The 21,131-nt window shown below is 38.4% G+C and overlaps 1 protein-coding gene across 2 annotated transcripts in view; it reads right to left on the bottom strand.

Moving 5' to 3' along the window:
* Window positions 1–21,131, bottom strand: part of ARHGEF25 (Rho guanine nucleotide exchange factor 25) — an 825,360-nt gene that overhangs the window by 132,368 nt on the left and 671,861 nt on the right. For both annotated transcript variants that reach the window (XM_053708199.1, XM_053708201.1), the window contains 5 exons: window positions 10,111–10,232; window positions 8,855–8,921; window positions 2,545–2,648; window positions 438–507; window positions 261–350 (listed from right to left, as the gene is read on the bottom strand). In XM_053708199.1, coding sequence (XP_053564174.1) covers window positions 261–350; window positions 438–507; window positions 2,545–2,648; window positions 8,855–8,921; window positions 10,111–10,232 — 453 coding nt within the window. The remainder of the gene's footprint in view (window positions 1–260; window positions 351–437; window positions 508–2,544; window positions 2,649–8,854; window positions 8,922–10,110; window positions 10,233–21,131) is intronic.

The raw sequence follows: 21,131 nt of genomic DNA, 5'->3' as shown, positions 1-21,131 counted from the left end.
TCAAATGCTAATAAGTGCATATCAGCTACTAGTAAGGAAGCTGTAGGCATTAGGAAGGGAACAGAAATTGGGATCTAAGCATCAGACCTAAAAAGATTAGCAGAAACCTTAAAGGGAGGAGACACCAAAAAGTGAGACACTGACATTGGGCATGGAGCAGAAAGAGAGGCAAGGAAAAGAGAGAGGTAAACAAATGCAATAGAGAAAAAGAATACGGATTTATGCAAGGCAATAGGTACAACATGTATAATGTTTCTCACCTCAAAGTATGTGTCAATATATTCTGACACAATGTGCTCAGACTTGGGTTTGTTCTGACAATACACAACATACATGTGCAGCCGGCGCTCCTACATATACAGAAAACATCTTTTAAACTTTATAGATATACAGATACTACATATCAGTATAAAGATTAATAAAACAAGTGAACTTACATGTTTTATAAAGAGATGTGCTAATCTATTAGGCTCCTCAAGGCACTTTTGAAGTTCACCTAGAAAATAACTGGAATAACGGAAGTTGATCAACACGGGGTAAAATTTAATTGATTCAACATTGTTCACATGTTCTTATGATTATTTATAATTCTCCAAATTATCTTGTAGCTTGGTACAGACAAAACAATAAAACCACATAAGACATAACATATTGTGGACAAAGTGTATCATTTAGACAAATGATTAAAGATCCAGTGGGGAATAATGTATAGTTCCCTCCAATGGGAAGTGTAGTGGAGGTGTCTCAAAATAAAGTTTGTACAAGAAGACTAATTGATTGACTTTGGCTTCAAACATATACTTGTGAGGTTCCTGAGAAAACGTGTCAAGCATTTCATTCCTGCCATTAACAACTATAAATGTGTGAGGTGCCCAATACATTACATCTTACAAAACATGCTTATAAAATATTTGTTATGGTAAAGTCATCTCACTGGATAAAACATAAGTTGTCTCCAGGGGTTGTCCATGGGTATTCAGGAGGAGTGGTCAGAATTTATCTCCTACACCTCAGCCCAGCATGGGGAATTCATAAAGACTATTGCCCCTGTTAAGTATCTTTTCCTAAAGAAAGGTCAAGGATGCAGCATGAAACGTGTAGGCTTGATCCCCAGTCTCCTTGACTTTTTGTGACTGTATATTTATCTATACACTTGATTGCACCATTTTTGCTTTTAAACAAATTAATAAAAGCTTTCCACAAGACTTCTGCCTGGATCGTTTTCTTTTATCTCGTCTTGCAGTTGTGTCTCGCGGTTTTAAAGGGACAGTATACATTTTCATATAACTGCATGTTATAGACACTACTATAAAGAATAAGATGCACATATACTGATATAAAAATCCAGTATAAAACTGTTTAAAAACTTACTTAGAAGCTGTCAGTTTGTCTCTGTTGAAAAGGTAGCTGGAAAGCCCACTGCAAGTGACAAATAAGACACTCCCCCCTCCCCCTTCTTTTACATATGAAAAGACCCTTTACACAAACAGGAGCAAGCTGGAGAAGGTAGCTGACGGTATTCACATAAAACTTTGGGGCTTGGTTAGGAGTCTGAAAATCAGAGCAATGTTATTTAAAAATAAGCAAAACCATACATTTATTTTTTTTAAAAACTTTATTGGCTATATAAATAGATCATCTACAAAACATTTATGCAAAGAAAAAATGAGTGTATAATGTCCCTTTAAGGCTGACAGGGTTGTGTCATTTTTATTTTCTCTTATTTTTCTTTAACTATTTTCAAGTTTTTTTTTTTTTACATATTTAAGAGTGGACAGTTTTACAGAGGGATTTTTTGTTTTGCTTTGTAACTTCTGTATTTTTATGATGCTAATATCCTATACAGTAAAACTCATTCTATGCACCAAGAAGTGAATGGTTAGGAGATAAACGCTGCACCATTGATAATAATAAAGAGCAAATCTCACTCAAATGCCAGGTACAAATCTTCATGAAATCTGCATTTTGTTTGTTTTGCGATGTTGCAGCAAGTTTTTATTTTTATTTAATTTTTTGCAGCTTTTATTGAATCTAGGTCATTGACAAGAATTAGAACAATACAACTAGACTGTGGAAACGTGGTCTCTTTTAGGGCTTTTAAAAAAAGAGGCTGACACCTAAAAGCGCAGTTTTTTTTATGTCATGAATTACATCACGGATATTACATTTACTACAAGGTTCAAATGTGGGGATTGAAAAATTGAAGAGCGGGCGAACATGATGAAAACAGAGTCTTGCAAGAACATACTTTATGGATCGGAGTGAAGATTATGAATGGATAAAAAGACTAAGGGGTAGATTTACCAATGTCTGTCCGACATGATACGCTGTAGCGTATCATGTCCGACAGACATCGCAGAATGCCGACCGCATACGTTGTCAGCATTTATCATTCGGCCCTTGTTAAATCTACCCCTACATCTGCAATATGTATGTTAAGTGCAAAAAAGGCTTCTATAAGGACATTACAAATAGAAAGGAAATTACACATTCCTCAATATTTAGCCTTAAGATCTATAAATCTGATTGTTTTTATTTGCTTACTCTTTGTGCCAATCAAAAATCTGGTGGATATTCCCAAAAACTATTTTGTCCTTTCCTTTCATATCTTCTGGAACTCCTCGAGAAGTCATAGTGGCCATGTACCCCTGCAGAGTAAATAAGAGATGGTTAGGAATTTACCACTAGAGATATCCCCTTTAACTAAGCTACAATATAAAGCTAGACAGTAGGTGTAATGCACAAAAAGCAAATTTAAAAAAGCAGTTAACAAAGAAATATGAAACAGGTCTAAAGCAGTTAAAATGTAAATTTTAAAAGAAGCACTCCGGCCGCCCACTTCAAAAGTAATATTTTTGGGAGCTAACGGTTTAAACTGTCCTCCAATCGGCACTGTTTTTTCATATAACTTGATTGCTGATTGAAGAACAGTTAGCTCACAAAAATATTACTTTTGAAGTGGGCGGCCAGAGCGCGGGGTGTTTGAAATTCAGAGCTACATTAAAAAGTAAGTTATAGTGCTTCTTCATTAAAACTGATGAATTAAACGCCATCTAAATAGTGCTATTGGGCTATTGATTAAGCTAATTTAAATTAGGGTAAACATGTTTATGATCATTTTTGTACTTTAAGAGATTGAGCAGGTAGCTTTTGTTTGGTGGTGTTGCTTCCTAACATCAAACAATATGGTGGAGGGTAATTTCAGTGTAATCAATGTTACATTTGAAAAACTTTGGAGATACTCAACAAAAAAGTGTTGTCTGAGGTTTATCAAATCATTTTTGCTGTGGAATTTAATAAGTGACAATTGGCCCTGTGAATGTGTCATTAAAGGGATGTGAAACCCTACATTTTTCTTTCATGATTTAAATAAAGCAGGCGACTTTCTAATTTACTTCACATTTTCGTTGTTCCATTGGCATATTTTGTTGAAAAGCTGTGATGTATGCTTAGAGCCGGCCCATTTTTGGAGCTCTATATGGCAGCAGCTTTGCAAGAATGTTATCCATTTGCAAGTGCACAAGATAGCAGCACTAATTCCTGCTGTGTAATGCTACAGATGCCTACCTAGGTATCTCTTAAAAACACAATACCATGGGAATGAAGCAAATTTGATAATATAAGTAAACTGGAAACTTTTTAAAAATGGTCTGCTCTGTCTGAATCACAAAAGAACATTTTTTGGTTTCCTATCCCTTTAAAGTGATATTAAACAGTAAATTAATGCTAGACATAATGATATATTCAAAGCAAAGATTCACCTTAGAATAATATGTAGATTTTTTCTGTGCAGCCTTGTTTACAAATTAAACCTTTACTCTTCTATCCTCAGTGTTTAAACAACTATATATATTATATAAATATAATTGTAAAACAAAATAAATTCATCCACCAATAAAAAAGTGCTGTCCACAGTTCTGAAACAATCTAAAACTTAAATGCCTTCTTTTTCAAATGAAGATAGCAAGAGAACAAAGAAAAATGGATTACAGGAGTACATTAGAAAGTTGCTTAAAATTGCATGCTCTATCTGAATCACAAAAGAAATAAATTGGGTTCAGTGTCCCTTTAACGTCAAAGGGCTCCAATGCACTTCTATATATGTCTATATACATATGTATTTAAGTGTTTATAGGGCCTATTTATGATGGTGCGAGTAGACATGATCCGATACAGCGGATCATGTCCGCTGTAGATCGATAAATTCCGACAGCATGCGGTCACGGTATTTATCACCAGCTGTTGAAATACCGCCCCCTGCAGATCCGTGGCCAATCGGCAGCTAGCAGGGGGTGTCAATCAGCCCAATCGTATTCTATTATGTTGATTTCTGTTGATTTCTATCCGCCGCCTCAGAGCAGACGGACAGGTTATGGAGCAGCGGTCTTTAGACCGCTGCTTCATAATTTCTGTTTCCGGCGAGCCTGAAGGCTCTCTGGAAACACGGGGCATCAAGCTCCATAAGGAGCTTGATAAATATGCCCCTATATGTGTAACATACATAGACATATATATATAGACATCTTTAGAGATGTATATGTATGGGTCTCAATGGTAAAGCCCTATGCCTGCCTGAGACCCCCTATCTTTGAGCCTTTATAACCTTTGTGTGCAATATATTTTTGAATAATTTTTATTAGATGCTGTTTTTATAAGTGTAAGTGTTTCATTGTAATGTAGCTTTGATGCGTTTTCTGACACTTTTATGTTTTGCGAAACAGTTAACCAGAGCTCTGAATTTACGGTAATCATTCTAGAGTAAAATCATGAGTGCAATCGCGTTTATTTTTAACTCATAATACGAGCGGTAAGCGCAATGAGCACAAACTCTCGCGATATACCCCATGTTTGCGCTCTACTCGTAATCTGGCCATAAACATTTATCAAAATGAGATCAACATATAAACATGATGACAATAGTATATAGGAATACATTTTTTAATTTATATCCCTCTTCCGTTTTAATAGACCGTTTAACCTTAGTTCACATTTTTGGTCACAAAATTAATTTAAATTAATTTATTATACATTTTTTCCACACTCAGTTAAAGCTTTGACTATTACAAAGCTAACAAAGAAAGAGGAGGGCCCTGCAATGAAATCTTACTATACATCCATCATTTAAGGAGGTAATATAAGCTATCTATATCTCTAGTTGTTTTTTATTAAAGAGACATGATACCCAAGTGTTTAATCACTTGAAAGTGATACAGTGTGTGTATCACTGACTAGAAAATGTCACCTGAATATCTCTATGTAAAAAAGAAATATATATTACTTTCCATTGTAAAGGGACTTTGAGCAGCCAATCAGGTTGCTAGTCCCAGGACTTGCAAGGGAGCATGCATCTGGCATGTAAAACAGAGTCCCTCCCCGGTTTAAGGACTTTTTCTATGAAGCTGACAGTAGCTGAAGGATAACTGTTCACAACATTCTTACTATTCTGTTCTCAGCTTTTCACAGTTATGCTGTATCACTTTCAAGTGATTTAGCATGTTTATGTCCCTTTATACTACTGTGCCATGAGTTCTGCTGTGTTTTGTTTTCTTATATTTACAGCTTTTTCTTCACCAAGGTGAATGAATCTATATCATCTACTTTTGTCAAAGTAAGGTGTTTGAATATACTAAATAAGCATACACCCATGGGTATTACTACCCTTTATCTAAGAAACAATATGAAGATTACTTCATACGAGCATTAAAAATGTCATTACTTTTAGTTATTGAAATGATTCCATACAAGAAATAAAAACTGTCTTTGACAGTTCAGTTTAAGAGAACTGTGTACTGTTGTCTCACATTATGAATGACTAGTTGTTCTGAAAATGACCCAGGAACAAAGTAATACAAACATCCCACTCACTGCATAAGGGTACAAACATCCCACTGGGCTTTTGCAGGAGCCTTAATGCCGCATAGTAACACCCTCAATGTTCCGACTTCCTCTGCACCCCAGCAGCACAGTTTCCTGTTTCTATTATATCAGCTGGCTTTTGTTTATATATTTTCTTTATTTTGTCATACAAATAAGTAACACAAACACAAAAAAATAGAATAAGAGTAAAGAGATTTTTTTTTAGAATGAGTCGGATGATCCATGTATTATCTAAATTATAATACTATTTTTTTTATATAGGGCATGTGAGCTAAGAATATTTTTTACATTTCTAAATGCTCCAAAAAAATAAACAAAAATATTATTATCTTATGATGCGTGAACATTTTAAGGAATTCAAATGTCAGGGTTTTATAAAAAAAAGTTTTATTGGAACACGTCTACTCTCATTCATTTGTAATGTATTGTCTATAACTGTTTTCTTTATCCTATGGCAGAGTTGAGTAATAATTTGAAAATTTAAAACTGAAGGTCATCAAAGCAGAAATTCTTCACAAAAAATAAAAGAAATATGAATATGGACTGCAACAAAAGTTTACAAATGGATTGTTTCTTTGTCATATATTTTGAATATTAGGAGTCTGAAAATCAGAGCAATGTTATTTAAAAATAAGCAAAACTATACATTTTAAAAAAAACAAAACAAAAAAAACTTTATGTGCTTTATAAATAGATCATCTACAAAACATTTATGCAAAGAAAAAATTAGTGTATAATGTCCCTTTAAGTATTCATATTTAATAGTGTTATACTGTGCATTTACTGTAAATATTTCACATTCCAATGTTCTGCACATAGCAGAATATTTCTAAATGCATATTCCTTTATATATCAGTATATATCTATACCCTATATAATCATCTTTTTATATATATATAGGTATATAGGTATAAATATATATTGTGCCAAAATACCATCAGATATCTGTAGAAATATTTATTTATAAATAAACAGAACATATTCTGCTACGCAAAGAACATTGGAATGTGAAAAATGTAATATTTTCGTGTCGGTTAAGCGCGCATGAGAATTTGCAATCAGGTTTGCAAGCGAGTAGGGTGTTAGGTTTTTCCACTTTTTTTGCTCCATTGACTTCTACAGGGAAATACGTGAACGTGCACGCAATATTCTAAATTCGTCTTTTTACGCTCATCGGGTTAGCGCACAAGCGAAAACAGTTTACTTTCAACTCATACCTGACAAGTGCAAAAAGCTTACTTCTAGCGCAAATAGAGTTTGAGCGCGAGCGTTAAATAACACTCCACTCATAATCTAGCCCAAAATAAAATAATCCCCCAAACTCTCACTTCTAGGCTTCTCATCGCCCTGTCCCCTTTTGCTTTGATCTTTTGTATTTCTTTCTCTTTTGAGGTAAGGAGGTAAGGTAAGGCGTGCAGCTCATCCAGGTACGTTTCCTTTTGCTCTCCTTCATAGATCCCAGATCATACAGTGCAGATCAGTTTTGTGTTGCACTAAAAAGACATATGCTTCCATGGACTATACAACGTTCATATTTTCCCTTATTTCTATACAACCAGGCATTCAAGATGTTTCCTACAGAAAAAGTTTGTCAACCCCTGCTCTAGATTGTAAACTCTCCTGTGTCCTTTTGTAGTGTAATTTTTTTTTCACCTGGAACCAGAGGTGTAACTAGAAACCACAGGGCCCAGGTGCAAGAATCTAAGCAGGCACCCCCCCCCCACCCCACCCACATATCTTTTTTTTTTTTAACATAGAAAAAAAAATGTGAATCAGATTACATGTCTGCAAAAGGAGGTACCCTGTGCCCACAGTCTGTGAGATGGTGTGACCCCCTATTACTGTATATAATGACACTGTTTAACCCACTAGTACTGTATATAGTAAATTAGTGACAGTCTGTAATCTCCCGGTGAGATGGCTGGCCTGACCCTACCCATCCCAGTACTTTATAAAGTGACCACAGTAGTCTGTGACATGGCTCAGCCCCCCGTACAGTATATAGTGGCACTGTATAGTGACACTGTTTACATCCGCCCCCCCCCCCCCATGCTGTAGTAAAAAGGTCTGTAATTTGCTGGTTCCACAAACATACATACACACACACACATACATGCATAAATACACACACAGTCACATACATACATACACACATACACACATACATGCATAAATACACACACAGTCACATACATACATACACACATACATGCATAAATACACACACAGTCACATACATACATACACACACATACATGCATAATACACACACAGTCACATACATACATACACACATACATACATACACACACACACACACATGCATAAATACACACACAGTCACATACATACATACATACACACATACATGCATAAATACACACACAGTTACATACATACATACACACACACATACATGCATAAATACACACACAGTCACATATATACATACATACATGCATACATACATACACACACACATACATGCATAAATACACACACAGTCACATACATACATACACACATACATGCATAAATACACACACAGTTACATACATACATACACACACACATACATGCATAAATACACACACAGTCACATACATACATACACACATACATACATACACACACACACACACACACACATAAACCAATGGGTAAAACAGAAACACTAACCCGTGTAGTCAGAGACACTAGTGAAGCATCACGTCACACTCACATGATATCAGTGCAGGCAGCTGCAGGTCAATGTTTTTTTATTGAAAATTTTTTTTTATATTTTTTTTAAGCTGGGCCCCCACCCTCGGGGGCCTGGTCGCAGTTGCAACCTCTGCACCCCCTGTAGTTCCGCCCCTGCCTGGCACACTATAAGTCTTATACATTTTATACCTCCCGATGATTATGTACTCAGTGCTACAGAATACTAGTAATAAAAGAAAAGATTAATCATTAAAAGCATTGTATTCCATCTCACCTCCACTATTTGTCTCAAGTCTTCCACATACATTTTCTCTGTTTCTATCAATTCCATTAGGACATACCTACAAAGATGAAAGAAATAAGAGGACCAGGAATAACTTTTTAGATTACAAGTAATTCAAGTGATTTGGCATATAATAAGAAATACTAAATAATTTCCTATATGTCAGATCTACACTTCCATATAAACAACCGCTTGCCTGCAACACAAAGCTGGAGAGGGTTAAACAAATAAATTCATTTAAATAAAAATAAATCAACATACTATTTGTTTTGTTTTAGCCTATGATACTCTAATTTTTTTTAAATTAAAAAAAAATTATTTGTATCATTCCAATCATTAAATCAAAATATGATTTTTCTAATAAATACCAAATTATCCATCACTTCCTTCCTATCTATACAGATTCCTATAACCCTTAATTTATTTCCTAATTGAAAATAATTTATTTCCTAATACAATAATTCATATTAGGGGGTAATATATCTTAAAGAGAGATGCACATCGGAAAACAAACAAACTATATAAAAGTATATAAATAGCACAGAAAACAAATACTTCACTGGATCCACAGAAAAGCCTTCTAAAGTCAGAAAATACGAGTTCCAAATTATTTCAAACAGACATAGAAAATCCTTGATATTAAAAGGGTCATGAATCTATTATCTAAGTAACTAAATGAACGGTAAGTAAATAGTACTGGTAATGATGAAAAAAATAAGTCATGTGATCTTTAAAATAAATGTTAAAGCAGGAATTGAATCACTCTATACATTAAGGAATTAACAAGATTGTTTGGTATCTTTGGTTCTACCCATTAAATGCAAATAGCAAAATAATTATTGTAACAAAATCAAAGTTGTGTTTTGAGTACAAGTCAATTCTTGTTAATTAGGAAATGACCACTGATTAGCAACATCCCCAAGAATGCACTTCTATTGTCAGAAGGATAGAGCAAACCTTTGTGTTTTTCTTTCTTTGTCACATATCAACATCACAGTTCTCTCTTTTTCTTATACGTAATCACTAAAAACAGCTGTGGGTGATGCTTAGCCCTCCTATATTAACTTCTGAGTTAATCAGACGTTTTAAGCAGATTTAAGCCATGTTGAATTTGAATCATTTGGCTTATGATGTATTTCTACAACCATTTAGAAAATAATATCCAGCTGCATATCTTCTGCATTTGGTAACATTAAATACAAGGGTAAAGTGTCCACCCGTCAGCTGCCCAAAGAGGACTCACTTACATACTCTTTTCTAAGGCACTCTTCTTTTCTTCTTCTGTTTCTGCTGGGGGGGAAGAGGGGGCAACAGATTCCTCGGACACTGGGGAGTCTCTGGAGTCTGAGAGGTAGGATGTGTGTGAATCCTGTAACATCAAGAACATAAAGATGACTTGTGTATTCAATCAATTCCCTCTTTTAAATATTTGACCAAATTCAGAATAGATCTCTGAAGATTCAGACAACCACTGAAATGAGTATGGTCTGTACAAAGTCAATTGGCTTTTTTTAGATAACAACTGCAAAATAATTTACTACCTTTATGACAGTGGGCTAGCCTTGTTGTCTGTGGATTAAAGTCAAGATTGACTCTTCCAAATGAGGCAAATTGTGGGTGGAGTCTGGCTATTGTAAAATAATTGCAGTAAAATGTTAATTTGTTTTAAAATCGTTATGTTATTCTATAGCAGCATATGATTAATGTCTTGTAATCACAACATGTTTACTGTCCCTATAAGGTAATTATTATTTTTCTCCTTAAAAAAAGTACATCAGAAAAGTTGTCCAAATATGAATGATTAACCTGTTAAACTGGAGATAGTTCACCTCACAATAATTTCTTAATTATCTATCTATCGGCTAGATTTAGAGTTTTGTCGGTAACAACCCGCGTAGCTAACGCTCCTTCCCCCCCCCCCGCACCTTTTAAACAACGCTGGTATTGAGAGTTTTCTGAAGGGCTGCGTTAGGTTCCAAAAAGGGAGCGTAAAGGCATATTTACCGCCACTTCAACTCTCAATACCAGCGTTGCTTACGGTAGCGGCTAGCTGGAAGAACGTGCTCGTGCACGATTCCCCCATAGGAAACAATGGGGCAGTTTGGGCTTAAAAAAAAACCTAACACCTGCAAAAAAGCAGCGTTAAGCTCCTAACGCAGCCCCATTGTTTCCTATGGGGAAACAATTTCTAAGTCTGCACCTAACACCCTAACATGAACCCGAGTCTAAACACCCCTAACCTTACACTTATTAACCCCTAATCTGCCGCCCCCGCTATCGCTGACACCTGCATTACACAATTAACCCCTAATCTGCCGCTCCGTACACCGCCGCAACCTACATTATCCCTATGTACCCCTAATCTGCTGCCCCTAACATCGCCGACCCCTATATTATATTTATTAACCCCTAATCTGCCACCCCAACGTTGCCGCTACCTACCTACACTTATTAACCCCTAATCTGCCGACCGGACCTCGCCGCTACTCTAATAAATGTATTAACCCCTAAACCGCCTCACTCCCGCCTCAAAAACCCTATAATAAATGGTATTAACCCCTAATCTGCCCTCCCTAACATCGCCGACACCTAACTTCAAGTATTAACCCCTAAAGCTAAGTCTAATCCTAACCCTAACACCCCCCTAAATTAAATATAATTTTATTCTAACGAAATAAATTAAATATTATTAACTAAAGTATTAATATTTAAAACTAAATACTTATCTGTAAAATAAACCCTAATTTAGCTACAATATAACAAGTTAATAAGAGTTAATTTATTTCGTTAGAATAAAATTATATTTAACTTAGGGTGGTGTTAGGGTTAGGGTTAGACTTAGCTTTAGGGGTTAATACATTTATTAGAGTAGCGGCGAGGTCCGGTCGGCAGATTAGGGGTTAATACTTGAAGTTAGGTGTTGACGATGTTAGGGAGGGCAGATTAGGGGTTAATACTATTCATTATAGGGTTTTTGACCCGGGAGTGAGGCGGTTTAGGGGTTAATACATTCATTAGAGTAGCGGCGAGGTCCGGTCGGCAGATTAGGGGTTAATACTTGAAGTTAGGTGTTGGCGATGTTAGGGAGGGCAGATTAGGGGTTAATACTATTTATTATATGGTTTTTGAGGCGGGAGTGAGGCGATTTAGGGGTTAATACATTTATTAGAGTAGCGGCGAGCTCCGGTCGTCAGATTAGGGGTTAATAAGTGTAGGTAGGTAGCGGCGACATTGGGGGGGCAGATTAGGGGTTAATAAATATTATGTAGGTGTCGGCGATGTTAGGGGCAGCAGATTAGGGGTTTATAGGTATAATGTAGGTGGCGGCGGTGTGCGGGCGGCAGATTAGGGGTTAAAAATTTTTATTAGAGTGGCGGCGATGTGGGGGGACCTCGGTTTAGGCGTACATAGGTAGTTTATGGGTGTTAGTGTACTTTAGAGCACAGTAGTTAAGAGCTTTATGAACCGGCGTTAGCCCAGAAAGCTCTTAACTACTGCCGTTTTCCTGCGGATGGAGTCTTGTCGGTAGAAGCTCTACCGCTCACTTCAGCCAAGACTCTAAATACCGGCGTTAGGAAGATCCCATTGAAAAGATAGTATACGCAATTGGCGTAAGGGGATCTGCGGTATGGAAAAGTTGCGGCTTGGAAGTGAGCGTTAGACCCTTTCCTGGCTGACTCTAAATACTAGCGGGCGGTAAAAAGCAGCGTTAGGAGCCCTTAACGCTGCTTTTGACGGCTAATGCCAAACTCTAAATCTAGGCGTATGTGTTTCTAATGGTATAGAACCAAATCAGTAATCTTCTGATATAACTGTAAAATAGATCTGATTGTAAACAGTAAGATTATTATTATACTTTATTTATATAGTGCAAACATATTTCACAGAGCTGTCAAATTTGTTTAAATAAAACAATGATACAAGACTTGAAAGAGACAAAACTAAATTTGAGAAACACATAAAGGAGGAGTTGAGGGCCATATTAACATGATAACTTACAATCTAGAAGTATAGGAGGCTGAGAAACAGGAGGTGAGGACTGCAAGGGTGAGAATGTTGTTAATACTGAGTTAGATGAGGGCAATCTAATGCTGTGAATGAGGAGCCAGTGAAGGGACTCACAGAGAGGGGCAGCAGATACAGAGGCATTTAGGATGGATTGAAGGGGGGAGAGGCGGGAGAGAGAAAGGCCAGTGAGTAGGTTATTGCAGTAGTCAAGTCGGGAAATTACAAGGGAGTGGATGAATTGCTTTGTGGTATCAGCACTCAGAAACGGGCAAAGTTTGGAAATATTGTGCAGGTGGTTGCAGCATGATGAAGAGAGCAATTGGATGTGGGGAATGAAGGACATGTTGGAATCAAGTGTAACTCTGTGGCAACAGACTTGGGGTGATGGGGAGATGGTGATGCCGTTGACGGTGATAGAAAAGTCAGCAATTGGAGTGGAGCTAGAGGGGGAGATTAGAAGGAGCTCGGTCTTGGACATGTTGATCTTTAGGTGATGAGAGGCCATCCAGGAAGAAATTCCAGATAAACAGTCACTGACATGAGAAAGGACAGATCAGAGGGAGCAGGGGTGGAGAGGTAAATCTGAGTGTCATAATCATAGAGGTGATATTTCAAGTCCAGTGAAGAAGTATAAATAAAGAAGAGTAGAGGATCCAGGACAGAGCCTTGAGATACTCCAACAGACAAAGGTATTGAAGAGGAAAAGTCACCAGCAAATGACACACAAAAACACCTGTTAGAAAGATAAGAGTGGATCCAAGAGACTGCTGTATCACAGAGACCAAGATAGCTGAGGGTCTGTAGGAGGAGGGGGTGGTCGACTGTGTTGAAGGCAGCTGAGAGGTCAAGTAAGATAAGTATAGAGTAGTAGCCGTTGCTTTTAGCAGAAAGAAGATCTTTAGTAACCTTGGTCAGGGCAGTTTCAGTTGAGTGTTGGGAGTGGAATCTAGATTGCAGGGGGTCAAGCAAGGAGTTGGATGACAGGAAGAGGGTTAAGTGGTTGTAAACTAGTTTTTCCAGGAGTTTTGATGTTAGTGGAAGCAATGATATGGGGCGGTAGTTTTCAAGAGAATTTGGGTCAAGGGAGGGTTTTTTGAGTATGTGAGTGACCATAGCATGTTTGAAAGAAGAAGGGAATGAACCGGTAGAAAGGGATAGGTTGAAGATGTGAGTAAAAGCAGGAGTGAGGGTAGAAGACAGAGAAGGTATTAGCTGGGAAGGGATAGGGTCGAGAGCGCAGGTAGTGAAGCGTGAGGACGATATTAAGGAACAAACTTCATTCTTGGTGGCTGGAGAGAAAGTGCAGAGAGTGGCAGAGTGGGTAATGTGTTTCATTTAAAATATAGTCTGCAACTAGCAAGAACAAGGTAGAAAATAATGATTTAAATCAAGTCTTACTGAATAGTGATTTAAATTGTGAATTAAATCGTAATTGAAATCAAATCCACCCTGCTGTCAGACTCGCAGGAATTTAAATTTTTATTGTAATGATCTTTTAAAGGGATGTAAAACTCAAAACACAAATGCACATAATGTATTTCAGTTGTGATAAGAAGAATTAAAAAAAATGTTTAAAATGAAAGTTATGACTGTTTCAGTGAAAACTTTTATTAGAAGCTATGTATATTTGAAAAATGCATCTTTTTAAAAAATGAAACACATTCATGTGAATTTCAATTTTGAGTTTTGTGTCCTATTAATGAAACACATTTCATAAACAATATTTATAAAAAACATTCCACAATTCAAATGATATACAGTATATATTTGGAGTGGAAGTAAAAAATATAGGAGCTATAAATGCTACTTTAGCCTTCTTTTAACCACACAATTTAAGGGTGGCACATCAGTGTTTATTGGGTGATTAAGACAACGCCCACAGGTCTATTGGTAAACAATGTCATGCCCTATAATGATAAAACATGGCACAGCACAAGCCAAAAAAATAAATAAATAACTATTTGTAAAATCTACTGTATCAAATGTAACAACAAAAAACATTAATATCCCACTAACTGCTTATATCTGAAATCTGAAATTAAAATGTATGTGTATATCAAATGAGAACAGTACCAAATAATATTGTAATAGTACATGATGAAATCTTTCAACATACTGCCTAGAATCTTGCTAATAACCTCAACCAACATATACACAAAGAAGCACATACAAGCTAGAATTTCAGCTTAATTGCCTCTTTTCCATACATTATTGATAAGGCAACAACTTGCTGCCAAAATAGAAATTCTAGTAAAGCAATCTGTCAATGCTGAAATAACTTACCTTAAAACAAGAGTGTATAGTAAGCCCTTGGGATTGCCTTAGAGAAGCCAAGTTTGCTTATTGGAACAATCCAATGTATTGCTCCCAGGCCATATAAATGAATACAGATATTTGGATGTTGTATTGTGAACAAAAATAGTTTAGCTATATAATGTGATCATAATAACTATAATATAACAATGCATGAGTCTTCAGTATAAGACCTGATTCAATAAAGTATGATCAAGTGATTGTTATTATTTCTTACACAAACAAAGCAATGTAGTTTGTTGTGTTAAATTCTACAAGGGTTAACAAGAGACAGACTGTCTGGAACAGATTGAACCTACTGACCTTGGACCCATTTGTGCATTATTAATGTTGACGTATATATTGTAAAAAGTGAAGTGGACACAGTCTGGTCTCACCAAAACACAACATTACCTTCTCATTTATTGCTATATATTTAAAAAATAGTGAAGATTGTTTTTCTATACAGGTAGAAAATCCTTAATACAAACTGCTTGGTTTGGATTTTGGAATATTTGCAAAGGGAATGGGACAGTTTGGAGAGGGGATGGAAAAAGTGTATACAACAATACAAAAATGTTATTTAGGCAATAATTACATGTCATAATACATCATATACATGCAACCTAAAGGTAGTTTTATATCAATAGTAATATCAGAAAGACAGTACTGTAATAAAAAGGTAATAGTTGTTGTTTTATATAAAACAGAATTTATGCTTACCTGATAAATTGCTTTCTCCAACGGTGTGTCCGGTCCACGGCGTCATCCATAACTTGTGGAATATTCTCTTTCCCAACAGGAAATGGCAAAGAGCACAGCAAAAGCTGTCCATATAGTCCCTCCTAGGCTCCGCCCACCCCAGTCATTCGACCGACGGACAGGAGAAAAACAGGAGAAACCATAGGGTGCCGTGGTGACTGTAGTTAAAGAAAGAAATTCATCAAACCTGATTAAAAAACCAGGGTGGGCCGTGGACCGGACACACCGTTGGAGAAAGCAATTTATCAGGTAAGCATAAATTCTGTTTTCTCCAACATTGGTGTGTCCGGTCCACGGCGTCATCCATAACTTGTGGGAACCAATACCAAAGCTTTAGGACACGGATGAAGGGAGGGAGCCAATCAGGTTACCTAAACGGAAGGCACCACGGCTTGCAAAACCTTTCTCCCAAAAATAGCCTCCGAAGAAGCAAAAGTATCAAATTTGTAGAATTTGGCAAAAGTGTGCAGGGAAGACCAAGTCGCTGCCTTACATATCTGATCAACAGAAGCCTCGTTCTTGAAGGCCCATGTGGAAGCCACAGCCCTAGTAGAGTGAGCTGTGATGCGTTCGGGAGGCTGCCGTCCGGCAGTCTCATAAGCCAATCGGATGATGCTTTTCAGCCAAAAGGAAAGAGAGGTAGCAGTAGCTTTTTGACCTCTCCTCTTGCCAGAATAAACGACAAACAGAGAAGACGTTTGTCTGAAATCCTTTGTTGCTTCTAAATAGAACTTTAAAGCACGAACTACATCTAAATTGTGTAACAAACTTTCCTTCTTTGAAACTGGATTCGGACACAAAGAAGGCACAACTATTTCCTGGTTAATATTCTTGTTGGAAACAACCTTTGGAAGGAAACCAGGTTTAGTACGCAAAACAACCTTATCTGAATGGAACACCAGATAGGGCGGATTACACTGCAGAGCAGATAACTCAGAAACTCTTCTAGCAGAAGAAATAGCAACCAAAAACAGAACTTTCCAAGATAACATCTTGATATCTATGGAATGTAGAGGTTCAAACGGAACCCCTTGAAGAACTGAAAGAACTAAATTCAGACTCCAGGGAGGAGTCAAAGGTCTGTAAACAGGCTTGATCCTGACCAAAGCCTGAACAAAAGCTTGAACATCTGGCACAGCTGCCAGTCGTTTGTGTAACAAGACAGATAAAGCAGAAATCTGTCCCTTTAGAGAACTCGCTGATAATCCCTTATCCAAACCTTCTTGAAGAAAAGAAAGGATCCTAGGAATTTTGATCTTACTCCATGAGAATCCCTTGGATTCACACAAACAGATATATCTTTTCCATATTTTATGGTAAATTTTTCTAGTTACAGGTTTTCTGGCTTGTACCAGAGTATCTATCACAGAATCCAAAAACCCACGCTTAGATAAAATCAAGCGTTCAATTTCCAAGCCGTCAGCTGGAGGGAAACTAGATTTGGATGTTCGAATGGACCCTGTACTAGAAGATCCTGTCTCAAAGGTAGCTTCCATGGTGGAGCCGATGACATATTCACCAGGTCTGCATACCAAGTCCTGCGTGGCCACGCAGGAGCTATCAAGATCACCGAGGCCCTCTCCTGTTTGATCCTGGCTACCAGCCTGGGAATGAGAGGAAACGGTGGAAACGCATAAGCTAGGTTGAAGGCCCAAGGCGCTACTAATGCATCCACTAGAGTCGCCTTGGGATCCCTGGATCTGGACCCGTAGCAAGGAACCTTGAAGTTCTGACGAGATGCCATCAGATCCATGTCTGGAATGCCCCATAATTGAATCAACTGGGCAAATATCTCCGGGTGGAGTTCTCACTCCCCCGGATGGAATGCCTGACGACTCAGATAATCCGCCTCCCAGTTTTCCACTCCTGGGATGTGGATCGCAGATAGGTGGCAGGAGTGATCCTCCGCCCATTTTATGATTTTGGTCACTTCTCTCATCGCCAGGGAACTCCTTGTTCCCCCCTGATGGTTGATGTAAGCAACAGTCGTCATGTTGTCTGATTAGAATCTTATGAATCTGGCCCTTGCTAGTTGAGGCCAAGCCCTGAGAGTATTGAATATCGCTCTCAGTTCCAGAATGTTTATCGGGAGAAAACACTCTTCCCGAGACCATAGACCCTGAGCTTTCAGGGAGTCCCAGACCGCGCCCCAGCCCACTAGACTGGCGTCGGTCGTGACGATGACCCACTCTGGTCTGCGGAAGCTCATTCCCTGGGACAGGTGATCCTGGGTTAGCCACCAACGGAGTGAGTCTCTGGTCTTCTGATCTACTTGAATCACTGGAGTCAAGTCTGTATAGTCCCCATTCCACTGTTTCAGCATGCACAGTTGTAATGGTCTTAGATGAATTCGCGCAAAAGGAACTATGTCCATTGCTGCAACCATCAACCCTACTACTTCCATGCACTGAGCTATGGAAGGTCGTGGAACAGAGTGAAGAACTTGACAAGCGTTTAGAAGTTTTGACTTTCTGGCATCTGTCAGGAAAATCTTCATTTCTAAAGAATCTATTATTGTCCCCAAGAAAGGAACTCTTGTCGACGGAGACAGGGAACTCTTTTCGATGTTCACCTTCCCCCCGTGAGATCTGAGAAAGGCCAGAACGATGTCTGTGTGAGCCTTTGCCTTAGAAAGAGACGACGCTTGTATCAGAATGTCGTCCAAGTAAGGTGCCACTGCAATGCCCCTTGGTCTTAGAACCGCTAGAAGGGACCAGAGTACCTTTGTGAAAATCCTTGGAGCAGTGGCTAGCCTGAATGGGAGAGCCACAAACTGGTAATGTTTGTCCAGAAAGGCGAACCTTAGGAACTGATGATGATCTTTGTGGATAGGAATATGTAGATACGCATCCTTTAGATCCACGGTAGTCATAAATTGACCCTCCTGGATTGAAGGTAAAATTGTTCGAATAGTTTCCATTTTGAATGATGGCACTCGTTTAAAATGGTTTAGAATCTTTAAATCCAGAATTGGTCTGAAAGTTCCCTCTTTTTTGGGAACTACAAACAAATTTGAGTAAAACCCCATTACTTGTTCCACAGTTGGAACTGGGTGTATCACTCCCATTTTTAACAGGTCTTCTACACAATGTAAGAATGCCTGTCTCTTTATTTGGTTTGAAGATAAGTCAGACATGTGGAACCTTCCCCTTGGGGGTAGTTCCTTGAATTCCAGAAGATAACCCTGAGAAACAATTTCTAGTGCCCAGGGATCCTGAACATCTCTTGCCCAAGCCTGAGCGAAGAGAGAGAGTCTGCCCCCTACTAGATCCGGTCCCGGATCGGGGGCTACTCCTTCATGCTGTTTTGGTAGCAGCAGCAGGCTTCTTGGCCTGCTTACCCTTGTTCCAGCCTTGCATCGGTTTCCAAGCTGGTTTGGTTTGCGAAGCATTACCCTCTTGTCTAGAGGCTGCAGAGTTGGAGGCCGGTCCGTTCCTGAAATTGCGAAAGGAACGAAAATTAGACTTATTCTTGGCCTTGAAAGGCCTATCTTGTGGGAGGGCGTGGCCCTTACCCCCAGTGATGTCTGAGATAATCTCTTTCAATTCTGGCCCAAAAAGGGTTTTACCCTTGAAAGGGATATTAAGCAACTTTGTCTTGGAAGATACATCCGCTGACCAAGACTTTAGCCAGAGCACTCTGCGCGCCACAATTGCAAACCCTGAATTTTTCGCCGCTAATCTAGCTAACTGCAAAGCGGCATCTAAAATAAAGGAATTAGCTAACTTAAGTGCGTGAATTCTGTCCATAACCTCCTCATACGGAGTCTCTCTACTGAGCGACTTTTCTAGTTCCTCGAACCAGAACCACGCTGCTGTAGTGACAGGAATAATGCACGAAATAGGTTGCAGGAGGTAACCTTGCTGTACAAAAATCTTTTTAAGCAAACCCTCCAATTTTTTATCCATAGGATCTTTGAAAGCACAATTATCCTCGATAGGAATAGTAGTGCGCTTAGCTAGTGTAGAAACTGCCCTATCGACCTTAGAGACTGTCTGCCATAAGTCCTTTCTGGGGTCGACCATAGGAAATAATTTCTTAAATATAGGAGGGGGGACAAAAGGTATGCCGGGCTTCTCCCACTCCTTATTCACTATGTCCGCCACCCGCTTGGGTATAGGAAAAGCGTCGGGGTGCACCGGAACCTCTAGGAACTTGTCCATCTTGCACAATTTTTCTGGAATGACCAGTTTTTCACAATCATCCAGAGTAGATAGCACCTCCTTAAGCAGTGCGCGGAGATGCTCTAATTTAAATTTAAATGTCACAACATCAGGTTCTGCCTGTTGAGAAATTCTACCTGAATCAGAAATTTCCCCATCTGACAAAACCTCCCTCATAGCCACTTCAGATTGGTGTGAGGGTATGACAGAGCAATTATCATCAGCGCCCTCCTGCTCTACAGTGTTTAAAACAGAGCAATCGCGCTTTCTCTGAAATGCAGGCATTTTGGATAAAATATTTGCTATGGAGTTATCCATTACTGCCGTCAATTGTTGCATAGTAACAAGCATTGGTGCGCTAGAAGTACTAGGGGCCTCCTGCGTGGGCAAAACTGGTGTAGACACAGAAGGAGATGATGTAGAACTATGTCTACTCCCTTCATCTGATGAATCATCTTGGGCAACTTTACTATCTGTGGCAGTACTGTCCTTACTTTGTTTGGACGCTATGGCACAATTATCACACAATTTTGAAGGGGGAGACACATTGGCTTCCATACATACAGAACATAGTTTATCTGAAGGCACAGACATGTTAAACAGGCTTAAACTTGTCAATAAAATACAAAAACCGTTTTAAAACAAAACCGTTACTGTCTCTTTAAATTTTAAACAGGGCACACTTTTTTACTGAATATGTGAAAAACTATGAAGGAATTGTTCAATTTTAACCAAATTTTCACCACAGTGTCTTAAAGAATTCAAAGCATTGCACCCCAAATTTCAGCCTTTGCTGCGACTTTACCAAACCCAGGGGGGTATACGATACCAAATGAAGCCTTCTAGGAACCTTTTCAACCACTTCCAGACCCACACACATGCAGCTGCATGTCCTGCTCTCAAAAGTAACTGCGCAGTAATGGCGCGAAAATGAGGCTCTGCCTACTACATAGAAGGCCCTTCCTGACTGGGAAGGTGTCTAAACCAGTGCCTGACGTAAAAAAACGTTCCCCAAAGTTATAAAGTGTGAATTTCAACTTCAA

This window comes from Bombina bombina, chromosome 3 (assembly GCF_027579735.1).
Source record: "Bombina bombina isolate aBomBom1 chromosome 3, aBomBom1.pri, whole genome shotgun sequence".
Taxonomy (NCBI): Eukaryota; Metazoa; Chordata; class Amphibia; order Anura; family Bombinatoridae; genus Bombina; species Bombina bombina.
Note: the sequence above shows the minus strand (reverse complement) of the source record. Positions and strands in the feature narration are given on the sequence as shown.